Source organism: Amphimedon queenslandica, unplaced genomic scaffold, assembly GCF_000090795.2.
Source record: "Amphimedon queenslandica unplaced genomic scaffold, v1.1 AMPQUscaffold_13406, whole genome shotgun sequence".
NCBI classification, from domain to species: Eukaryota; Metazoa; Porifera; class Demospongiae; order Haplosclerida; family Niphatidae; genus Amphimedon; species Amphimedon queenslandica.
This window is the reverse complement of record NW_003546358.1, coordinates 2,771-20,368: the sequence shown is the minus strand read 5'-3', so window position 1 is coordinate 20,368 and position 17,598 is coordinate 2,771. Positions and strand designations below refer to the sequence as shown.

Genomic DNA, 17,598 nt, shown 5'->3' with positions numbered 1-17,598 from the left:
GAGTGGATAATTATTTAATTATCCACTCTTGGTGCCACTAAGGCTGATGATGTCAATCAGCACATATTTGCAGCTAGATGATTAGAACTGAACATGCATTATAATTTCCTTTGAAAGTTTATAATGTTTTCATACAACCAATTAAGTCAGTCATTGATTATTACTTGTTAGTCTATAATGTGCATGGAGGAGAATGAGTCTTCCTTGGATTCCTACATGGGAATTTGATGCAATAATAAAGTTTGTGGATTGTTTAGTCTGCATGTGACTGTGGATCATGAAGTGTACAAAACCCAAATACTAACATAAGATTTCTCATTATAGGCAGTGGCGTAGCTAGAATAAATGAAGAAAGAGGGCACAGTGGGGGCACTGACTAAAGCAATGCTCAAGAATACTCAATATAGTAAGCTCAATTGAGTCAGTTGTAACTTGTATCTTTCATTCTCCTGCCTAGTTGCAGGGGCACAATTAAGAAGCAGTTATGAAGGCACTTGCCCCCACAGGCCCCTATGTAGCTACGCCACTGATTATAGGTATATACCAGTGTTCTAGGATCAATAGCACTTATGATGATTGCTTTTTGCTCTGTTTCCTCCTTTATATATAGATATGGGGGGCTTTTAATTTTGTATCAGTATAGGCTTTATCATCATTATAAAGTGCTGCATTTTTTCTTTAGAAGGAAGTGAAGTGAACATTAATTTTTGTAGTCATTATTATTGTCAACTATTTTTGGTTTAAATTTATGATTGCATTGTTTCCAATGATGCCAGACAGATAGATGGTCAAGCAAATGAAAAAAATTGATTTTTAATTATGAGATGTCGCTGCATGGTACATTGGTTCAACCTTTAAGTGGGAAAGGCATGTAAATATAAAAGGTATGTTGTATGTTAGTACAGATTGTAATTCAATGGCTTTTGATTTTGTTATTACCAAGTGGTAGCGCTTGGTATGTAGGATTGCATATGTGGTTAATACTGCAGCTACTGCTCTAGTGTGTGTGTGTGTGTGTGTGTCATTTGGAGTCGTATCAAAAATGGTCTGACTTAAATTAACAATGAAATTAAGGCTGTGGTTGCTTTGGTCTGTTTCCTCCTCTTATATAGATATGGGATGCCGTCTGTGCATGTGTGCTTTAATATGACTAGTTGTAGGCTTCTTTCATTTGATTGTTGTAGATCTACTGCACATTAATTAATTTTTTATTAGAAATAAATATTTTACTTCTCTTTTGTCATTATTTTTAATCAGCACACATAGACCATCAAGAGTGAGAATTGCAAGAGCTATGAACTTCATTAATTTATATACGGTATCCGCCCAAGCGTCATAATTGGCTGCCAAATTTGGTTGGATCAAATTCGCTCCAGAATTCCGCGCCTCTGGATAAGAAGAATGAGACCTATTACCTCTCTTGTCCAACTTGTCGCCATTGTACAGAGTTACCAGGAGAAGGAGTTGAAGCCTTTCCTGTAGCATTCCACCTCAACAACCTCAAAGAGATGCAACTTTTACTGAATATAAAGACAGCAGATTTGCCTCATTCTCAAGAGGCCACATGTAGTGATCATGAAAAGCTCTTGGAGTTCTTCTGTGAAACATGTGATACAGTAATCTGTTCTCATTGCTTACCTCGTACTCACAGACATCATGAATATGAGTTAATCACAGACATTTACTCTAAACACTGTCAAATGTTAAGAGAATGTCTATCACTAGTTGAGGGGGAAAAGGAAGGACTCAAGAAAGCCCTGTCTGCTCTCCAAAAGGAAGAGGGAGAAATCAGAGAGAGGGGAGAAAGTATCCTAAAAGAAGTACATGAAATGGTAGAGGAAATGATGAATGTTCTCCGTCAGTCAGAAAGGAAACTGATCGAGGAGGCAAAGAGGGTCACTGATGCTAAACTTACAAGGCTATCAGAGCAAATGAAATCAACAGAAATGAGTTTGGGCCTTTTAGGGGATGTTGAGGACTATGTAAAGCAGAGTCTGAAGTCAGGCAGTCCACAACAAGTCTTGCGGTTCAAAAAACAGATGATGGAGCATATGAGTGAAGTCACAGCACAGATCAATGTGGAGGAGCTGCATCCAAAGGAAAAAGCAGACTTTGTAATAGGCACATGTAAATTAAAAGCACTTCATCACATTGGTGAAGTTATTTCAGGAACTACTGCATTACAGCAGTGTAGAGTGAAGAATGTCAATCGTATTACATTTGATGGCGAAGCAGTTTCATTTCCATTATCAATGGAGGCACCAAATTCATCTTTTTTGTCCGTTCCTCTCTCTTTTCTCAGGTGTAGTTTAGTGCCAGTTGGTAAAGATGATCAACCCATTCATACTACAGTCACTGCCACTAGCACTCATCCTGGAGTGTATAGGATAAAGTGCAACCCTTCAACACGTGGTATGCATACTGTAAAAGTACAAGTATATGATGTACAACTAGAGGATACTTCACTAGCCATTCCTTTCAATCCTTATCTTGATAACATCACTACAATACATACAGTAACTAAGCTTAACTGTCCATGGGGAGTTGCTGTAAGTGATGATAATCATGTTATAATAACTGAGCATTGGGATAACTGTGTAGCAATACTAGATAGAGAAGGTAAGAAAGTGAAATCATTAGGAGGTACAAGAGGAAGTAGCAATGCCAAGTTTTCTGAGCCTCGTAGTATAGCCATTATTTCACACAAGTTCATTCTGGTATCTGATAGTCACAGGATCCAGAAGATAAGCATGGATGGATATCGTATAGCAACAGTTGGTGAAAAGGGCAGTGGACTACTACAATTTAATACTCCTGAGGGCATAGCCATTTCTCCTATAACAGGACAGACTTTTATCGCTGACAGGAATAATCATCGCATACAAGTCTTGAACCCTGATTTAACCTTCTCTCATTCATTTGGCAGTCAGGGATCAGCTAATGGACAGTTTCAGTCTCCACATGGCATTGCTTTTGACAATGAAGGATTAGTGTATGTTGCTGATTTCAATAATCATCGCATTCAGAAGTTCTCTTCACATGGAAAGTTTGTGGCTAAGTTTGGTACCAAAGGAGCTGGTCCTGGACAGCTTAATAGTCGAAATAGTATAATCATAGACACTGCATCTACTGGCCTAGTGTATATTAGTGAATGGGGCAATAATGGTATCTCAGTGTTTACAAGTGATGGCATATTTGTTACTAGGTTTGGAAGTTATGGCAGCAATAATGATCAGTTTAACTATCCTTATCATGGATTGGCATTTGATAAAGATGGGTTCTTGTATGTTTGTGATTGGGGTAACAACCGACTTGTTGTTTATTAAATCATTAATAGTTTTTAATTATTTATAACCAATTAGATTTGTATTTTTTATAGTTATAAATAGTGTAAAGAACTTGAAATAATTTTATTGTGATTTAATATTGCGGTCACTAGTCAGTTAAAATCAACCCTATTTGTTTGTGTGTTTAACCATAAATATTTAAATTTTGATAAGCTGTTACAACTTGGTGTGTTGTTCCGCTTCTCACTAGTATGTTACAAAAATTATAAACCAGCTGCTAATATTTGCTGAAGAAAATAATATGCCCTTGAGAATTAGCTATACGCCCTTGCAGTAGTTTAGTTTAATCTAAAGAGTATGTACATAACATTACTCAGAAAACTGATACTTTAACTTCAATGGCAATTAACTAAAGCATAAATATCTTGTTAGCTAAAATGTTACTCTATTTACTTGACAGCTGGTTTTAACCTAGTTTTGCACTGTGAGACCCACCCTCTGTGCACAGAGGGTGGGTGTTGCTATGTGAGACTGGGTTTCATCATTTTTTTATGTTATGTATTTTCTCTCAAAACCAGTACTAGTAATAATTATCGTTAAGCCAGATAAAAGATTTGTCAACTGTTTACTAGAGAAGAAAGAGAGCAGAGATAGAAAAAACTAAACATTGCATCACTATATAGGACCTTCATATCCATTGTCTGATCATTAAAACTCCATAATTTTTCCATCTCCTCTATCTCTCTCTATTATTGGATTTTATGTAGCGGTAAAAGTACAGCAGAAAAGATATTATGATACTAGTTCTTTCATTATGTTATTTAGATAGGCACTTGTCCTATGCTGTAGTATATCTTTTAAGATAATAGTTATGCAAACAGTCACATGAGTCAGTGAAGAGAGATTGACCCTGAAACAATGTTTCCTGTAGTGGTTCTTGTCTCTCTTCTTTCTCTTGTTCTAGTATATTCTGCTGCTGGTTTAGAGTGTAGGATCTATGTCAGTTCATCTGATGGTATCAACAATGCCTCTTGTTGGACTGAAGGAGTTCAAACACCTTGTGCTACTATTGATCTAGCTATACAAGGAACTGCTACTCTACAATACAACTGTTCATCAGGTATCCTTATCAACCTGTCACCTGGTACATATACACTAGACACTACTAGTCTACTAGAGCAACAGCAACTGAGGAATAATGTGAGTATTATTGGAATGAGGGATGGTAGTAGGTATGAAGAGGTTAGTATCACGTGTCTACATGTTTCATCCTCTTCATATAACTGGTTGAAGTATATTCTTTTCCGATGTGTTAGTCTTCATAATTGCAACAGTGTTCCTGTTACATGTACTGAGCCATCCTTTAGTATTACTACATACAATGAGCCAGTACTGGGGAATGAGGCTTCTCTAAATTCACAATTAAACTTCACAATCAATTTCGTAATATCTGAATATGATAATTTTTTACATTTGCCTTGCTATGATTATTATTATCATGAAAATTGCCAGTGTAAGTATATTTTATTGCATGCTTATATCAATGAAGCAAATAAGCAACTTGACTGGATATATGGCCTTAAAGTTTGTATTAGTATCAATTCTTCAAAGTATGATTGTCATAACATTTCAAAAGCAAACTGTGAGTACTATCATTATGATGAGAGATGCTATCAAGTGAATAAATGTTTCAATGACTATATTGATGTTGGCCCTGTTGAAGTGTCACTTTATGTTCAAACAATTGATATCATAAATATCAGTACTAGTAGAAATGTGCATGGCATAGCAAAATGCACATCTGATAGTGGAGACTGTCACAAAATTAATGTTTGTGATATAAAAAAGCATTATCAGCTTCCTTGCCTGCGAAGTGGCTCTCATGATTGCTGTAATGACAGCAGTACAGGACAATATTATATGGGCTGTGCATCAGAGTGGGGAATACCAATGAACAATCTCTACACGTGTACTAAATGTGGTGAACATGGTTTACTGGTATTTATTATCATAGAAACATTGCCTATCACGATCATGGTATTATTAATAATAATATTTAATATACAACTAACCAATGGATCTATTACTGGAGTGGTATTCTATTCACAAATAATAGCATCAAGTTTTTCTGTTTATAACATTTATTTTTATTATAATTATAACCCTGTACTGCCACCATCTGAAATACCATGCAATGTATTTAATTTAGATTTCACTCCATTTCTTTATAATTATGTTATGTGTATATCACCTAATACACCACCATTAGGAGTAATTTCCTTTTGGTATGTGATAGGATTCTATCCATTGCTCCTCCTCCTCTTACTCTATGTTTGGATAACATTGTATGATAAAGGTTACAAGTGTGTAGTATTTATTACTAGACCATTTCATCGTTGCATGGCCCGTTTCTGGAGTATGACCGGCATTGAACCATCTTTTACTCACACTATAGCATCAATATATATACTCTGTTTCACTCAATTGGCTGCCACATCCTTTAAAGTATTGGCAATTGCTCCTAAAAATGAAAACCTTGGTTTGAAACATGCTAAATTTTACTATGACATGAATCAGGATTACTTTAAGGGGACGCATGAATTGGCTGGTTTCTTTGCAATTTTAGTGATAATGATTCTGATAGTTCTACCAACACTTTGTATACTCTTTTACCCATTCAAATGGTTTCATAAGTTATTGGATTGTTTATGTTCGAGGAAACAGCTACTAATATCACTGGGTGATGTGTTTACTGGTCCGTATAAGAATGGAACTGAGAATACTTATGATTATCGCTTCATGGCTGGACTATACCTACTGGCAAGAATAATCATTTTGAGTCAATTCACATATGGATACTATTCGATATATTCAATACCAATTTCTCAAGCCTGCTGTTGTTTCTTATTAGCAGTAATAGTTATCATCTTTCGTCCCTTTCAAAGGAATATTCACAATTTTAATGAATTTTTAGTTATGTTTATAACTATGGCTATTGGATGTACAAGCATTATTTCTTCATTTTTGATTTTTAGCTCACATTATTACCGATATGGTTATGAAACACAAAAGTTTCTTTTAGATATACCTCCAATTTTCAGTGGCCTATTTTTTGGCATCATTATACCAGGTTACATAATCTACCAAGTATACAAAATGATGCTGTCATGTCATTATTATCACAAAAGAAACAACCCTGTGTGTCCAGAAGAAGACTGTCAGCCATTAATTGGAAATGATGATGATTGGATTGCTGATCGTATGGAGAACCCTCTAGAATATGATGAAAAGCATGTTCCTGGTACAATGTATGATGTATCTGATGAACATAAACAACCCATTACTATAACTACAGCTTCTATCAGTATCAATGAAGCTACTAATAATTAACATATTATATTTGTTATGATACATGTTTTGCTTTAGATTTTGATTAGTAACAAAAATTCCTTTGAATAATCAAGAATAAATAGAGTGCCATTCTTTAATATTAAACTGGATGGTAAAATTGTAAATAGCAAACAAGTGAAATGGGAATAGGAAAAATATTATCACAAAATACAACAAACAGATCTGCTCTTAAATTACTGATACAAATATTTGAATAGTTAGACTATGAGCACTTCATGATAGTTTTAATGTGTCTTGCAAGCTCCTTGAAGCTTTGGAAACTGCTGACTAAAGTGTCTCTGAATTTTTAAAATGAATGGTGATGCAAAAGTCCAGGACTAAATCATTTTAATATCTTTCCACCTTCTTCATTTTGAGTTAAAATGGCAACTAAAACATGTAAACTGTTTAACTGTTTAAACTGTTTATAAAAATTAATGGTTCAGTTGTGTAGTATATTGTATGAACACTGTATTAGCTAATGACGTTGCTTAGTATGATCTGTGTTATATGAAAGAGGTGAGTGATGCATATGTAAGTATACTCATTTATTTGTGTTTTTTGTGAAAATCACTTTAAAATTAGCAAATTCACATGGTTGTTATGATAAGTACGTTATCATAACTTCCTTTATAGTCAGAGATAGAGGTCATTAGGGCTACTTCTACTACTGCTCTACTTGTTTTGCATTCTCATTTGTTCTAACTTCTTTGTTTGTTCTTGCTTCATCTTCGTTACGATCTTCTACTTTTATCTCAGGTTTCATTTTTTGTCCTTGCTTTACCTAATTCTTTTCTTGAAATGGATTCTTCTCCTGGTCTCCTCAAACTGGAGGAACAGCTCACCTGTCCTGTGTGTCTTGATCACTATACCAACCCTAAGACTTTACCTTGTCTACATTCATTCTGTCAGCATTGTCTGGAGGGATTACTTCTAGATAAGAAGAATGAGACCTATCATCTCTCTTGTCCCACTTGTCGCCATTATACAGAGTTACCACCAGGAGAAGGAGTTGAAGCCTTTCCTGTAGCATTCCACCTCAACAACCTCAAAGAGATGCAACTCTTACTGAATATAAAGACAGCAGATTTGCCTCATTCTCAAGAGGCCACATGTAGTGATCATGGAAAGCCTTTGGAGCTATTCTGTGAAACATGTGATACAGTAATCTGTTCTCACTGCTCAGTTCGTAGTCACAAACGTCATGAATATGACATAATCACGGACAGTTATACTAAACAATGTCAAAAGTTAAGAGAATGTTTATCACCAGTTGAGGAAAAGAAGGAAGCACTCAAGAAGGTCCTGTCTGCTCTTGAAAAGGAAGAGAGAGAAATCAGAGAGAGAAGAGGAAAAATCTTAGAAGAAGTACATGAAATGGTAGAGGAAATGATGGATATTCTTCGTCAGTCAGAGAGAAAACTGATTGAACAGGCAAAGAGGGTCACTGATGCTAAACTCACGAGGCTGTCAGAGCAAATAAAATCAGCAGAAATGAGTTTGAGCCTTTTAGGGGATATTGAAGACCATGTAAAGCAGAGTCTGAAGACAAGCAGTCCACGACAAGTCCTGAGGTCTAAGAAACAGATGATGGAGCGTATGAATGAAGTTACTGCACAGATCAATGTGGAGGAGTTGCATCCAAAGGAAAAAGCTGAATTTGCATTGAGTAAAGATATTAAATCACTACATCACATTGGAGATATTGTTACTTACTCATCTACTGCATTACAGCAGTGTAAAGTAAAAAAGATTGATCGTATTACACCTGCTGGCGAAGCAGTTTCATTTTCTTTATCATTAGAGGCACCAGATTCATCTCTTTCATCTGTTTCCCCATTTTTTCTCAGGTGTAGTCTAGTCCCAGTGGGTAAAGGCAATCAACAACCCATTTACACTACAGTCACTGCCACCAGCACTGATCCTGGAGTGTATAGGATACAGTGTAACCCTTCAACCAGTGGTACTCATACAGTAAAAGTACAAGTATACGATGTTCAACTTGAGGATACCACAGTAATAATCCCTATTAATCCTTACCTTGACAACATCACTCCAATACATACTATAACTGAGCTTAAGGGTCCCTGTGGAGTTGCTATAAGTGATGACAATCATGTTATAATAACTGAGAATAGTAGTCACTGTGTAACAATACTGGACAGAGAAGGAAAGAAAGTGAAATCATTAGGAGGGGAAGGAGGAAGTGGTAATGTCAAGTTTTCTCATCCTCTTGGTGTAGCCATTACTCCAGACAAATTAATTGTTGTTTCTGATAGGCACAGTATCCAAAAGGTAAGCATGGATGGATACCGTATAGCATCAGTTGGTAAGAAGGGCAGTGGACCACTAAAATTTAATCATCCTGCTGGTATAGCCATTTCTCCTATAACAGGACAGGTTTATATTGCTGATCCTGGTAATCATCGCATACAAGTCTTGAATCCTGATCTAACCTTCTCACATTCATTTGGTAGTGAAGGATCAGCTAGTGGACAGTTTCAGTCTCCACGTGATGTTGCTATTGACAGTCAAGGATTAGTGTATGTTGCTGATTGGGACAACCATCGTATTCAGAAGTTTTCTCAAGATGGAAAGTTTGTGGGTCAGTTTGGAAATAAAGGATCTGGTTCTGGATTACTTTATAGTCCCATAGGTATAACAATAGACAATGAAGCTACTGGTCTAGTTTATGTTAGCGAATGGGGCAATAATCGTATTTTAGTATTTACTAGCAAAGGTGTGTTTACCAACAGTTTTGGAAGGTGGGGTAGTAATATTGATAATTTTCAGCATCCTACTGGATTAGCATTTGATAAAGATGGATTTATGTATGCTTGTGATTCTGGTAATGGTCGACTTGTTGTTTACTAGATTAAATTAGCTAATTAAATTTTTGATTAGTGTCATGAAATTTTTAAAATATTTAATGTTAATTTCTTCAATATGCTAGCATCACGCTCATGCATGCATCAGCAATGTTATGCAGCAAATACAAGGCATATATACAAATAATTGAACTAGTCTACATGTATAATACATTCTATTTCAATGTACTAGTCTACACATTGATGAAAAATGGCAAAAAATAATAATATTTTTTTTAGCAAAAATCATATCTTAACAGTTCTTAGTCCATTTCACCAAAATGTATACACAGCAATAGAAATTTTGAGGCAGGGCCCTTAAGTTATTACTATAATGAGGCCAAACCACATCATTATATGTTATACAAATTGAATGCATGTATATACAGTGAATATAGAAACTTTTCAGACACTAATGTTTTCATTGCACGAAAGTCTTCATTAAAGAGAAATTAAAGGTTTCTAATTAATAAGAAATGAAGCTGGCATATGAAGTTTTTTGAGTACATAAAGGTTTTGTGAAAAAAAAGTTTCATTATCAGAGGTTCCACTGAAGTCAGAAACTTCTAAGGGTCACTGTTTTTGTGGTTTTGTCAGTTGAGAATTGCTAAATTAAAATCCATAAGAATATACAAGATGGTGGAATGCTTTGATTAAATCCATGAAAATAATTTTTTGGGAAGATTTGTGAAAGTTTAATCCCTCAAAAGTTTCCAACTATACAGTACAGTATATATGCTAATATTGACAAACTAAAACAGAGACTCACAGTTGCATATTGATTACATCATTGATACAAAGCAGCGAGTCACTGCGGAGGACTAGGTCTGAGGATAGTCAGGCGGATAAGTGGAGTATCACATTAGACAAACAAAACATGAAATAAAAAACAATACCTTCTTTTAGCTTGAAAATATGATTCTTTTAAATTACAAATCCAGAATTCCCTCCAAAATGACATTCACTGATTCAATCAACACGTGGGAGCAGGGCGGGTCCAACCATGAACTCTCGATCTCATCATAGTATCTATGATCTCATGAATCTCTTCATTCCATAGATATTCTTTTCTCTTCATATCGTGGCTCGTCACTTTTCATATGTAGCTTGGGAAATTTTTACCTTTAATTATGGAGTACGTGGTCTATCCGGAGTAATGGGTAGTACCTAACTGGTGGCCTGCTTGTTTCAAGCCGATAATGCTTAAAGTAAAATTAATAGATAAATAAATAAGAGTTGTATGTGTGTGTAAAGATCATTTTATTATTACATTGTATGATATGTTGTAACACCTTTAATTAATTTAAAATTGTTTCCTATAAAATTATATACATGTACATTTTTACCTATCTATTATAATCCAGTAATTGTTATTTTTATAAGTACATGTAAATGTTTACCCTAATACACATAATAATAATAATAAAGTAGATATGGTGTAAGGACTTGTCTGAGATTTTCCTGCATGAGTGATACTTGTTGCGTCATGTATACGTAGTCTACTTGATAGTGATGCCACAAATGATTCTCGATGCCAATTTTAATTTTGAAGTTATTGCTATGTAATTACTTAAGTGAACTGCATATAGACCTTTCCCACCAATGCAGCGTTTAGCAATGAATATCATTAACGAGCCACCATGTTGTGGGATAGATGTACAGAGACGAATGGGCAAAAAGTGACTTTTCCCATTTTCCTTATAAATGCAAGCTCTGGTTCACACAGAAATGCTCATTGCACATTTGTTGTATAATTTTAGTTATCATACTGCAATTTGGTCTTTGCTTTCACAGTTATCTTGGAGAAAATAAAGAAATAGTGCTTTTAGCCCATCCATCACTGTACATCAATCCCACAAAATGGCGGCTCGTTAATGATATTCATTGCTAAACGTACAGTGGTGGGAAAGGTCTATACAATGAGGGATTAAAAAAATTTTAATTTGCCTTTTTTGTAGGGCTAATAGTAATAGGTTTATAAAATGTAATTAGATATTTTGTACCAAAAAGAATTTTTTAGTTTGGCTCTCTTACTGGTAGACAAAAGAATCTGTAGCTCTAATATTCTATAATCTCAATATATAACTGCCAATATGTAAATTTTTTTTGCTGTGTATGTTCTAGTTTTATGTAATGGCAATGGTGTTTGAACATAAGTGGTGAAGGTGACAAATGAAAAAAGCAAATGATTGACTTAGAAATTGAGTTATGAAAGGCTATGAAATTCTAAAAAATATCAAGCAGATGTCAATGAACGGTTTCCTATTACACATATAAAGGTTGAGGAAGTACATCGTATCATAGTATTCATCAGTGTTGTATTAGTTAACTATAACTATAACTAAATCTATTTTAGTACAGCAAAATTGTAATTTAGTTAACTAAACTATAATTCTTCCATGTGATGTCAAAATAACTAGAATCATAACTAAAATGATTTGTCAAAACTATAACTAAAATAAAATTAAACAGTTTTGTACTAGTACTAGCCACACCTACTTGTTGATTGAAATCTACTTTCATTTGACCAAAATTGACCTTGTTGAGAGGGTACTTTTGTTAGTGAGGCATGTTTGATTGTGGTAATATTTGAAGTTGCTATGAATCAACGACTTTTTTGCTTTGTATTGTTTGGTTTGTTATAACTATCACATTAATCATAACTAAAAGAAATAGGCTGAGGCTTTACTATAACTAGAACTGGAAATAAATTTACTTTGTTCTAAAGCACCATAACTGAAACTAAAATGTAAATTATGAACTAAAACAACACTGGTATTTATATTCTATTTCTTTTCTGACAAAGACTACTTGTATGTATTATGTAAGTGTATGCAAGTATGAATCTCAGCTGCATGATGGTAATATTGGAACAGGTACATTTAAAACAGAACATTGGACGTTGAATGCATGCAGGACTTTTCACAACATGTAAATGGTTTGCACTTTGCTACTTTAGTCATAATGTTAATATTAGTATTAGTGCATTTGGTGTGGTTACTAGTGTTAATATCAATTTATATATTTAAACTACATGTATATTACTTATAGATTATCATGGTCGATTAAGTGAATGACCCGGTGTATGGTGGGCTTAATAGTGAAAGAGAATAAATTAGATTATATTATGCATGTATGTACTGTAAATTTAGGCTCCATTTCTGTGCTGTATCATGTGCAGTTGTACATCGTAAATGTATTTTGTTGATGAGTAGATGCCTACATGTATGTACATGTGCAGTATAAGTAGTAATTAGTGCATCTGTACTTGGGGATTACTTATTGCTGGATGTAGCCTACCAATGAGATCCAGTTACTAATACCAGGAGTGTAATAGCAGATAAATGATTAAAGAGGGCAGAGGGAAATTTATATTTATGAATATTGTTAGTTGTAATGCTAGACCAAACACAGAATGAATATTGTTATGCTCCATAGCAACACAGGGTCACAACATGTACATACATGTATATAACTACCTTAACAAGAAATTCTTTACAGGAGGTGATGCAATATAAAGGCTAACATGTGTGCAGCAAAGGAGCCACTTCCAACTTTAGCTGTAAGGAAACAGAGAAGTACATTTAGAATGTCATACTCTTTATAGGGTTATACAACAAGAGAGAGAGATAAAAAGGACAAGTATGCATATGAGGAGGAACGTGTATGTTCAATGTACATGTACAGTACTTCAAACTTAGCTATAAAGCATTGTAATAATTAATTTTCTTTATATAGGGAGTTAGATATGAAACAAAGATGGATGAGAAGGCTAAGAACAAGTTTGATGCCGAGGTAATGGAGCCTCTCCTTCCAACTTTAGCTGTAAAACAATAATAGAATTAATATATACATGTACATGTAATTTGATTTTCCATTTATTGCTCCACTTTCATATGAACCTATTCTTGACATGTATGCATGTACTGTTTGTGCATGTACATAATTTGTTAATTTTAGATCTTATTTCTTAATTTCATAATTCAGTTACATTTATCACTTTCAGGACATTAGTTATTTTATATGGGAGCCTGGACCGAGACGTCAAATTAAATCTGTGAGGAAGCATGATTCAATAGAAAAGGCACTTCCAAGTTTAACTGTAAAAGAAAGAAACATGAGTAGGATATTTGATATTGCTACTCTTTCCTTTCACAGGGAGCTAGTGGCTGTACCAAAAGAGATGAAAGTGCCAAGCTTGATGCAGCAGAAGAGGTACATGTGTGTACTGTATGCATGTTTTGTGTATGTGTACATTGTATGTCTCCATTGCATGTATATTCAACATAATCTCATCCTCTTCGTAGGGAGTTAATTATAATGCAAGGAAAAGAGAGCTAAAGATCAAGGCAAGTACATGTATGACAATAAGCCCTACTATTAAGAAGTACATGTACATAGAATACATGTATGCGCACCGTATACTGGTAAATTTTCAAGTAGCCAAATTTTCATGAATTTTACAGTTTTTTGCCCTGTTGCAATAATGAAAATTGTGAAATTCCACATTTTTGCTTAAATTTTGAAATTAAATTTAGCGACTCAAAAATATCCCAGTATACAGTATTATACTTCTCTCTCTCTATCCTCTTTATATAGGGAGCTAGGTACACTGTGTATAAGACAAGGAAGAGAGATGAAAAGGTCAAGTATGATGCTGAGTCTTTTGCTGATACTCTCATTAGTAAACTGAATGAGACTGATGGATCACCAGAAGCACTGTTGTCTGTTTTAGCTAAAGAGGGAGAGACACTGGACTATCGGTGAGAATGGAGGGATTTAGTGAGGGATAGGAATATAATACTGGATTTTAATTTAGCTATGCACCATGTACATGTACAATATACAATGATTTTGGAGTGGAACTATAGACATATTTTAGTGAGTAGCATTTTTTGGTGAATTTGTTATCTTTTACATGTATGTCATGTATGTCATGGTAGAATTAGAGGCTCTTTCAATTAAAAAAATTGTACTGTACTGTACATTGTTTATTTACGTACATTGTTTATTTACACATATGTACATGTACATGTAAATTTGTTTTTTCCATTATTGGGGCGAGCTTGAGTGAGCCCCACTTGAACAGAAGTCTTTTGTTACATGTACATTGTATGTACATGTATGTGTACGTCTCCATTCAGGCCCATCTTCTGGTCATGCCCCATGTGTGCACCACTCTCTATTTATGTGTAAATGATCTAATGTGGTAGCAATTTCTAATGAAATACCTTAAGGTTACTTTTAAATATGGGTACTATAATATTAATTGCAAATTTTTGCGTTTGGGTTTAAAATCGCAATTATTAATACGTGCAATTATTAATAATGACATCAAGTAATAATTACTTAATCGCAATTTTTAATACCAGCAAAATCTACCTTGTGCTAAAATTGCAAAATTTAGTACCCACAATTAAAAGTCACTCCTAGGTATTGTAAAAAAACACGTGTGAATGAAGCAAGAAGAAAGCTTGAGCTCAACATCAACAACCTACATGTACATGTAGCTAGAATGACAAGGATGCTCTTTTTCATGCTCAGAGGGTTGTCATGGGCATTCAAGACCCTAGATTTAACTGGAAAAATCATGCTCAGAGGGTTTTCATGGGTGTTCAAGACTCAAGATTTAACTGGAAAAATAGTCTAGCTAGCAGCAGAGTCAGTACATAACCACGACTGACTCAAACTCACCCCATTAATGCATTGCATTTGGCTAGTTGGCCTCCCCCAGCTTTGCGTAGGCGAGGGCTAGGTACTCGGTTTATCTGTCTGTCATTCATTCTGTGTGCTATATTTTGTCTTTGAGAATGTATATCTTTACAATCGCGCACTCTAAACCTGTGAGAGCTTCTCTTCTGTTAGGAAAAGTCTTGCTTTACTGCTTCAAGATGTTTCGAGAGCAGCTCTAGGTAGTACAAGCTTTTAACTCACAAGAAAATGCCCAGCAATAGTGGTAGTACTCTGGAGGTAAATGAGACTCTTTCCCAGTAGATCAACACTATTTATTCGTTTAATATGTGTGGGACTCTTTAAATCTTTCTTTTTGGTGAGTTATAGCTACTTGTATCATGGGAAGCCATAAGATGAAAGGCACCGCGTTGGGTTTATATCTGGTAGACGATCACTTCCGGTGCAATATACATATTTACCAGGATGTGACATAGCTATTCTTTGCAGTCAGTTTGCAGCACTTTTTCTCCATTTTATTAATTAAAATTGATGAGCCACACCCAAATTTTAATTAAAATTAATGAGCCACACCTACTTAAGTGAAATGGAACCCCCCTTTTAATTTTTCTGGATCTGCCAGTGTGTATACTATTCTCTCTCTAACTAGTCTCTCCGAGGACAACACCACACTTAAGAAAGTCCATTGAGGTAAGCATGAAATCCATTATCCTCTGGAACAACTCTCTGACTCACTAGGAGCAACTAAAAACCTTCAGCCAATCAGAAGCTCCCTTATCTTGTGTCGACAATAGGAAATCCAGGTTCAGGAGTATAAAAAAATTCTCATGATGACTCCACGTGGTTTTAAGGCAGGGCTAACCACACCTACACCAAGCCCTTGAAATTCATCTAATAAAAATTACAGAAACTTATTATTATTTTGCAAAAAAAATCAAAATAATATTATGCTTGTAAACTACCCGAAAATAAAAATAAAATTTAATTCCAACTGATTTTATTAGGGAGTCATTCTTAGAAAAACAATCTTTTGGAGACCGAGTAAAACCTTGTTTCTTTTTTAATTGTATCTACAAAAATAAAAATAAATTATGCATGAAAGTATTTCAATGATGAACAAGATCATCTATAACCAACCTCAGTATCAGATGATCCGCTTTCAAACCTATACTTCCTCAATATACTCACTAATCATGCTTTAGTAGTTGATACAGTATTCATTGCTGGGTTTGCTGCCTGACCAAAAAGTTTAAGGCATCTTTCAATTTCATTCTTTGAACATGATGACGTGACACAGCACATATTTCTGTGTAGAAATAAAAACAGTTCAATGAATGAATAAATGAAAGAGACAGAGACAAAACTCTTAAATAGTCACAATAAAACACAATGCAACTTTGTGGTTACTTTAATCTGCAAACAAATTCATGGTAAAGAGTTGGGTAGTGTTCATTCATTATTGAAAAACACAAAATGCAGTTTATTGGTTGAAATGGCCAAAAATGGCCAAATATTAGGCAGAGTCACTTTTTACTAGTAATGTACTGTAATGTAGATCCACATACCGTAAATGTTCAAATAAAGGCCGGGCTTGAATAAACGCCTGGTACTAAGATTCTCCAAGTATAGATACGCATATTTGAGTCAATATAAGTACCACATCCTTAAGAGTGTCCCAAATGGCCTAACTTGTTAAACTGAGTGCATGGAACCTGGAGTTCCGGGTTCGAATCCCAGTTTTGCTTTTTCTTTTTTTTATTTTACGCAATTTTTTTGTCCTGGAAAGAAATAAACGCCCGGGCTTTTATTTGAACATTTACGGTAATCATATAATGTATGCATACAAGTATGCTTATACACACACCTATACTCAAATGCATATACAGTAAATGTAGTTTTATAGTTTATAGAAAAATGGTTGCTATACATGCAAAAAGGCATTTTCTATGCTAACACACTATAAATTTGGTGGAGGAATGATTGATGAAATGAGCTTCATTTGCTAGACAAACTTGCACTTGTACATGCCACTGACAATGACAATGACCATTGGCTAACACTTATAATTATGCAAGACATGATTAACAATTAACAGCATAACTTGTTCTACATGTAGCAAACCACTGACACTGACAGTAACACTTATAACAAGCCAATGATTATAACTTCATGTCATGGGTTAACACCTATTGTGCAATACATTACTGACATCACAAGAGACTACTATATAAAGATTATAGGTTCCTTATTCACAGACAGTCAGACACAGTGTCACCACTCAACAAGTTACCAACAAATAATCTACCAACTGATCAGGAACTGTAACTCATTCAACTACTAGTCTATAGTAACACACTATTGAT

General features: G+C 34.7%; 1 protein-coding gene and 3 long non-coding RNA genes across 6 annotated transcripts; 3 read left to right on the top strand and 1 right to left on the bottom strand.

Annotated features, from left to right (window-relative positions):
- Positions 1-106: 106 nt before the first annotated feature.
- Positions 107-783, top strand: LOC109582002 (uncharacterized). 2 transcript variants are annotated; one of them, XR_002184855.1, is made up of 4 exons: positions 107-240; positions 325-406; positions 458-536; positions 611-783. It is a non-coding gene; the product is annotated as an uncharacterized LOC109582002 (long non-coding RNA). The 2 variants fall into 2 exon arrangements; XR_002184854.1 differs by lacking the exon at positions 611-783 and having other exon boundaries at positions 458-600.
- Positions 784-13,025: 12,242 nt separating this feature from the next.
- On the top strand, positions 13,026-14,565 carry LOC109582003 (uncharacterized). Of its 2 annotated transcripts, none has more exons than XM_019996540.1 (7): positions 13,026-13,106; positions 13,152-13,208; positions 13,283-13,339; positions 13,551-13,646; positions 13,703-13,759; positions 13,852-13,893; positions 14,144-14,565. In XM_019996540.1, exons 1-7 carry the CDS (start codon positions 13,071-13,073, stop codon positions 14,309-14,311), a joined length of 513 nt encoding a protein of 170 aa, XP_019852099.1. In that variant the 5' UTR covers positions 13,026-13,070; the 3' UTR covers positions 14,312-14,565. The 2 variants fall into 2 exon arrangements, with proteins under 2 accessions (XP_019852099.1, XP_019852098.1); XM_019996539.1 differs by having other exon boundaries at positions 13,283-13,369.
- An 803-nt stretch (positions 14,566-15,368) lies between these two features.
- LOC109582012 (uncharacterized) lies at positions 15,369-16,039 on the top strand. The gene is made up of 2 exons (XR_002184859.1): positions 15,369-15,925; positions 15,974-16,039. It is a non-coding gene; the product is annotated as an uncharacterized LOC109582012 (long non-coding RNA).
- A 27-nt stretch (positions 16,040-16,066) lies between these two features.
- On the bottom strand, positions 16,067-17,591 carry LOC109582013 (uncharacterized). The gene is made up of 2 exons (XR_002184860.1): positions 16,373-17,591; positions 16,067-16,305 (listed from the first exon to the last, which is right to left on the bottom strand). It is a non-coding gene; the product is annotated as an uncharacterized LOC109582013 (long non-coding RNA).
- Between the last annotated feature and the right edge of the window lie 7 nt (positions 17,592-17,598).